General features: G+C 34.3%; 1 protein-coding gene across 8 annotated transcripts; it reads left to right on the top strand.

Annotated features, from left to right (window-relative positions):
* The first annotated feature begins 353 nt into the window (after nucleotides 1-353).
* LOC139824197 (serine protease gd-like) lies at nucleotides 354-4303 on the top strand. Of its 8 annotated transcripts, XM_071796693.1 has the most exons (4): nucleotides 529-885; nucleotides 1055-1230; nucleotides 2684-2972; nucleotides 3469-4289. In XM_071796693.1, the coding sequence occupies exons 3-4, from the start codon at nucleotides 2708-2710 to the stop codon at nucleotides 3885-3887; spliced, it is 684 nt and encodes a 227-aa protein (XP_071652794.1). In that variant the 5' UTR covers nucleotides 529-885; nucleotides 1055-1230; nucleotides 2684-2707; the 3' UTR covers nucleotides 3888-4289. The 8 variants fall into 8 exon arrangements, 5 of the variants coding, with proteins under 5 accessions (XP_071652796.1, XP_071652797.1, XP_071652795.1 ...); XM_071796696.1 differs by lacking the exons at nucleotides 1055-1230; nucleotides 2684-2972 and adding an exon at nucleotides 355-506 and having other exon boundaries at nucleotides 740-885; nucleotides 3469-4302; XR_011735038.1 differs by lacking the exon at nucleotides 1055-1230 and having other exon boundaries at nucleotides 367-885; nucleotides 2731-2972; nucleotides 3469-3672.
* The last annotated feature ends 2354 nt before the right edge of the window (nucleotides 4304-6657 follow it).

The following is a 6657-nucleotide window of genomic DNA, read 5'->3' as shown; positions in this document are numbered from 1 at the left end:
CAGGAAAAAATAAATAATATATAAATAAGCAAGGATACGTAAACAAGGAGATATCGAAGTATAACTCGGAACGCCTGAAGTACATACATTCTGGCAATTGATAAGAAGTGGCAGTATGGTACTGATAAAAAACGCGAAAATAAACAATACTGATATCGACTGTAAGAAAATGTAATAAAGAGGAAGGAATAAAGTAAAGGCAGACAGTTATACGAGAGAATTGCGTTGATTCTCATCAGAGTTTGAAATTTGTTAAATAAAGTGATGATTTCCAGGTAGCAAGCACTCGTCATTTTGACGTCAATTGACTTCAAAAGACGTTAAAATGACAGACTTTTGACGTCAATTAACGTCAAAATGGCGAGTGCTTGCTACCTGGGTTATATCCGCTACAACCGGTTCAGAAATCATACTGTAATTTGTTAGTTTTGTAACAGGGCATTATACAAGATGATTAAGATTTCTATTTTGATCGTGTTGCTGCCGCATCTAGTTTATACCATATAGTACGTGGTACAACTGGGGCCGTATTCTGTTCCACTAAAATCCGCTTACCGACAATTGTCGGTGTCGTTGCGCAGCTTTTACACGATATGAAAAACCTGCGCAACGACACTTATCGAACCGACAGTTGTCGGTAGGCAGGAATGGAATACGGGCCCTGGGATAACCCAAGAACGCAATATACTAATAGCAATATTAATAATAATAATAATAACGACGAATGCGGTATCACTAGCTACTATACCGATAGCACAAATAGTCTGATTCCCAACGGTGAATACGCATTACCAGGCCAATGGCCGTGGGTGGCTGTACTCTTAGTTGGTGAATATAGATTCCTGTGTGGTGGTTCTATTTTGACAAACAGACATATTCTAACAGGTATGCTAATAAAAAAAATTAAATATTTCTAATACTCTCTCTTAGAATATTTCTAATATATTGAACCATATGAAATTCCTATCTACATCTTATCTGCTTCCTTAAATTGTTATAGCAAGATTCTTCTCTTTATCTATTTATATTGCATAATAAAATAGTATTCCATTAGATAGTCACAATCCATCTGAAGATAATCGGGGAATGCGTAATGAAGCTTAGTATCTGAGATAATTACCCAAATAGCACAATACGTACTCAAGATCATCCTTAATACGCGTTCAGAATGTCTTGAAATATTTGACTAGACACGTAACTATACCAATTAAAACAATTCTTCTGAAACATGTAAGTCTAATGGTGGCTGGGTTTGCGTATATTTAAATTATCTGTTTACCATCCACTGCCCGATAAAAATAGTACGTGGATCCACGTTATTGCTACGTGGATTCGACGTGGATTCGACGAAATTACGTGGAATCGACGTGGATGTGACGTGACTGTTTTTATCAGGTGTTCACCATCCAGAGCTGATATCTTTATAATGGAACCCAATGGGTTTTCCAACAGAGAGCTGTCGAGTTAGGTGCACCCTTAAATCTTTCAGTTTTATTATCTACTTGACTGAATACATATATTCACTATCTTTATTTTATATGTTACATCGCTCGGTATGTAACATCGACAATTTTCTGTTTATTAATAGATACAATTTAAGTATTCCTCATTTCAACATAAATCTACGTAATATAATTACTTTTTCCTAAAGAGTTTTACATAAAAAAATCATTTCTGCTCAAAGTGAATTGTTCAGCGAGATTATTAAATTTGAATCGTTTAATTCTTTTAAAAGATTGAATTTAATAATACTGATAAACCTCTGTCGAACGCAGATTAATCTGAAATATCGTAATCGTTGTTAAAACAGAAATGTTCGTATACCAACTGGAAAGTAAATGAAGTTACAAAAGCGAAATGTTATCTTCGCTGACCTCCATATGACGTATTAGACATAAGTGAAGCTTCTTCTTTCAACAGTTTGTAGCATTCCCACATTTATTAAATTTCTTAATGTTGCGTGCTGAAAACTTGAAAAATTGCAAACATAATATAATACAGAAAAATTTGTAACACTTTTTAGAAAATAAAATAATTGTTATTTTAACAAGAGGCTAGAGTAGTTCTGTTATAAGACACACTAACTGTATTACGTTTTTATTTGAATGCTGAATTCATCACGTACATAATATTCTATTCATTGCTTTTGAGCTTATCTCATCTATGATCTATCAGTTTTCCTGATTTACTTGTTATGAATAGAAATGAATCATTTCGTACTATGTACCGAAATATTCTCTAACTAATAGATTACATCAAATGCACGAGGAGTAAATATACATATAAAAAATAATTATGTGTATGTGATCATACATATAATTAGTTAATATAATTACACGATAGATTTGTAGTAAATTTAAGTTTTCTTCGAAATAAAATTACTAATTTTTTTTAGTAATTCTTTTACTTACAGTATTATTAATTCTTTTTGTAACGATCAATAAGCTTCTCTCAGAAAAAATCCATGAAGCTATTGCAATTAGCTTCATGGCTAGCGACACAATTTCGAAATAATTGCCATTAATTAAAATGATCTACAATATTATAACGACGATTATGATATATAATATTATAACGTTATCATTTTAATTAATGGAAATTATTTCGGATTGTGTCAGATATTAAGAACAATTCGTAAAAATTAAGTACACTTATTGTTGGAAATCATATCGTATTTTGTTAGTTTTGTAACAGATCCTTACACAAGATGATTAAGATTTTTATTTTGAGCGTGTTGCTGCCGCACCTAGTTTATACCATAGTACGTAGTACAACTGAGACAATCCAAAATCGCAATACCAATAACAACGACGAATGCGGTATCACTGGCTACTACCCCGATAGTACAAATAATCGGATTCCCAACGGTGAATATGCATTACCAGGCCAGTGGCCGTGGGTAGTTGCACTCAGCGTAAATAATGAATTTGAGTGTACTGGTTCCATTTTGACAAACAGACATATTCTAACAGGTATGCTAATAAAAAAAATTCGATATTTCTAATACTCTCCGCACATATATATTGAACCATATACCTACATTTCTTATCTAAATCTGCTTCCTTAAATTTTTATAGCGAGATTCTTATCTTTACCTATTTGTATTGCATAATAAAATAGGATTTATAGCCACAATTAATCTGAAGATAATCGGGGAATGCGCGCAATGAAGCATCTGAGATAATTACCTAAACAGCACACAATACGTTCTCAAGATCATCCTTAATACATCCAGAATGTCTTGAAATATTTATAGGAAGTTTTTCATGCGCGCTGTGTTATTATAAATATTTCATGTGTATACATGATTATTTTTTGTAATATATTAATTTCAGACATTTAATTTAACTTGAGAGTATCACATATATATATGATATATAATACGGGAAAAGTATACAGAATGTCACTGGATAAAAAGTGCAGATATTATTAAAAATTGTATTTCACGCATGTATTTTCTTTTTATAGCGGCGACATGTTTCAATTTATACGTTAAAAACCGGTTTATCATAAAGGTGGCTTTGGGACAATTTAAACTCCGCGGTGGAAGGGTAGTGGGGACCGTGAATCGGAAGGTTGCGAGCTACAAGTTTCATCCCGATAATGACGGGTATAGCGGTGACTCCGCTCTGGCGATTTTGGTTCTCAGGACGCCAGTCAAGTTCAGTCCTTTCATCAGGCCCATTTGTTTGTGGTCCGATTCAACCGATCTTGAAAATGTCGTCGATAGAACAGGATATGTCGTGGGATGGGCCTTAAAAAAGTACTTATTTAGTCAAATACTAGTCTCCGAACCACGGATGCTGAGGCTACCGATAGTGAGTCAGGTAAGCACCTTCGAGAGAACCGGATTTTCGCTTTCATTGATCAATCAATATACTAATTAAGTTTCACTTCCAAGCGACGTTTTCTAAAAATAAAACGTCCCAAACGTGGGGTACCTTGTTAATAACAAATCCGATATTTATATCGCAGAATATGCTTAAAAATTTTTAGATCGTTAATGCCATGCATAATCCATTTATTAGTTTATACAGTTACGTTTCGCTACGTTTACACAATTATGTGCTATTATAAAATTATTATTTGTTGCATAAATTCATGACAAATGGATTTGTCATTGCATGCCTTAAGTTAAAATCAACGAATACGCCAATTGTTTGAAAGTCGATGAGTGTAATCGTCGATCACGAAGTAAAAATGCGTCTTTGAATTTACGTGAACACTCTTGCCATAACACAATCCCGCACAATAGCGAGATGCTAACAGAAAACGTTGACGAATTCCGTGTTGTCGTCGTAGAATTGTACAAATAGTGCGAGATCCCACCGCAAAAATTTGGGTTCATCGCTTTTATAGATAAATTTACTTGCAAAAGGTAGTTTATAAGTCGTATTATCATAAACGATTGTCAGCCAAACTCGTACCCCTTGCGTTATGAGCAATAAAAATTTATTAACAATTGGATTTCTAAGCGATTTGGGTCCATCGCTTTATGGACGAAACTTGTTTCATTCGAAAGGGCATCAAATTCCCTTTCAGAAAATACCCGGATGATTTGCCCTGGCCCCTGCAAAACCCAGGCTGATCATGATTTTTGACTCAACGCGCGAGTCAGATCGAGCGTGGCGTTTGAAATGCGCGCCGTAAACAAGGACAGAGCGTCACGCTTTTATTTATACTTCGGATACTATCTAATATTATAAATTTTTAAAGATCATAATTGTTGTTACTGTTATTATTTAACGTTTATGATATTATAATATTGTGTAGGGATTATGAATATTTTTGATTTTTTTATCATTTATATTATTATATTTTATATGTTAATTATATACTTTTATCATTTATCATAGTTAAAAATATCATATTTCTAGATAAAAAGTATGGAACTGTCAGAGAACGTAATGTAAATTGGAATTTTGTCGAATATTTCCAAGTTTTTTACATTTTTTTTTATAATTAATTAAATTTTAACAAAATCATAGCAAATACTACACGGAAAAAAATAAACTGTAATAATAAACTGTAAATAGTCATCAGATTTCTGACGATTTTTTACAGTTTATTTTTTTCCGTGTAGTATTTGCTATGATTTTGTTAAAATTCAATTAATTATAAAAAAAATGTAAAAAACTTGGAAATATTCGACAAAATTCCAATTCACATTACGTTCTCTGACAATTCCATACTTTTTATCTGAAAATATGATATTTTTAACTATGATAAATGATAAAAGTACATAATTAACATATAAAATATAATAATATAAATAATAAAAAAATCAAAAATATTCATAATCCCTACACAATATTATAATATCATAAACGTTAAATAATAACAATAACAACAATTATGATCTTTAAAAATTTATAATATTAGATAGTATCCGAAGTATAAATAAAAGCGTGACGCTCTGTTCTTGTTTACGGCGCGCATTTCAAACGCCACGCTCGATCTGACTCGCGCGTTGAGTCAAAAATCATGATCAGCCTGGGTTTTGCAGGGGCCAGGGCAAATCAGCCGGGTATTTTCTGAAAGGGAATTTGATGCCCTTTCGAATGAAACAAGTTTCGTCCATAAAAGCGATGGACCCAAATCGCTTAGAAATCCAATTGTTAATAAATTTTTATTGCTCATAACGCAGGGGGTACGAGTTTGGCTGACAATCGTTTATGATAATACGACTTATAAACTACCTTTTGCAAGTAAATTTATCCATAAAAACGATGGACCCAAATTTTTGCGGTGGGCTCTCGGACTACCAGGTAAAAAGAAGCGTTATGCATCGAATCAAGCCTTACTTATAAATTCTTCACGTAACTGCATAGTATGCAAAACTAAGAAGCATCCACTTTACTTATGCGATAGATTCAAGAAATTGCCCGTACCTAAACGCATCGAGACAGTAAGAAACGCGAAAATTTGTTACAACTGTTTACGTTCCCACCGGGAATCTCCTTGCAAGTTCTCTAATTGCACTATTTGTCAGAAACGGCATAACACGCTCTTGCATTACGATCAGTATGCAAGCACGAGTAAACAGGATGCTTCGAAGCCCGCGACCGCCAATCCCGAATGACTAACCGACTCGAACGGGGAGAGAACAATAAGCCTTGCGACAATATTACCCATATCAGCGCCACAATTATTGACGAGTGCGATGGTATACATCCGGGATCGTGAGAGTAATCTCATCAAGGTCCGTGCTTTACTAGACACGTGCGCTACCGCGAATTTCATTTCCGAATCCATCGTAAAACGTTTAGGAATGCGAGTCATGGCACACTCAATACCGGTCGGTGCGATTAACGACACGATTACCGAATCACGAGGTTTAGTAAGAATTACGATACAATCGACTAGCGATGATTTCCGGAAAGAATTAACATGTTTAACGATACCGACTATTACAGACTTAATTCTATCGGAAATATTTCCCCGAGAGTCGATTAAATACCCGCAAATATCAGATTAGCCAATATAGATTTTCATCTACCGAGACCGGTTGATTTATTGATAGGTTCGGGAACAACGTTATCGTTATTTTCCGTCGGTCAAATTAATATCTCCCACGCAGGCCATGACTTATATCTACAAAAGACGCGTCTCGGATGGGTGATTGCCGGCGACGCGACAACAAAGGGCGCGACGAAA

This window comes from Temnothorax longispinosus, unplaced genomic scaffold (assembly GCF_030848805.1).
Source record: "Temnothorax longispinosus isolate EJ_2023e unplaced genomic scaffold, Tlon_JGU_v1 HiC_scaffold_29, whole genome shotgun sequence".
In the NCBI taxonomy this organism is placed as follows: Eukaryota; Metazoa; Arthropoda; class Insecta; order Hymenoptera; family Formicidae; genus Temnothorax; species Temnothorax longispinosus.
This window is presented reverse-complemented; position numbering and strand designations above follow the sequence as displayed.

Bases quoted from the DNA above. Each gene is read 5' to 3' on its own strand.
- LOC139824197 (XM_071796694.1), top strand. From the start codon at position 2,708: ATGATTAAGATTTTTATTTTGAGCGTGTTGCTGCCGCACCTAGTTTAT. The intron at 2,973-3,468 runs GTATGCTAATAA...TTCTTTTTATAG, and splicing joins AAACAGACATATTCTAACAG to CGGCGACATGTTTCAATTTA.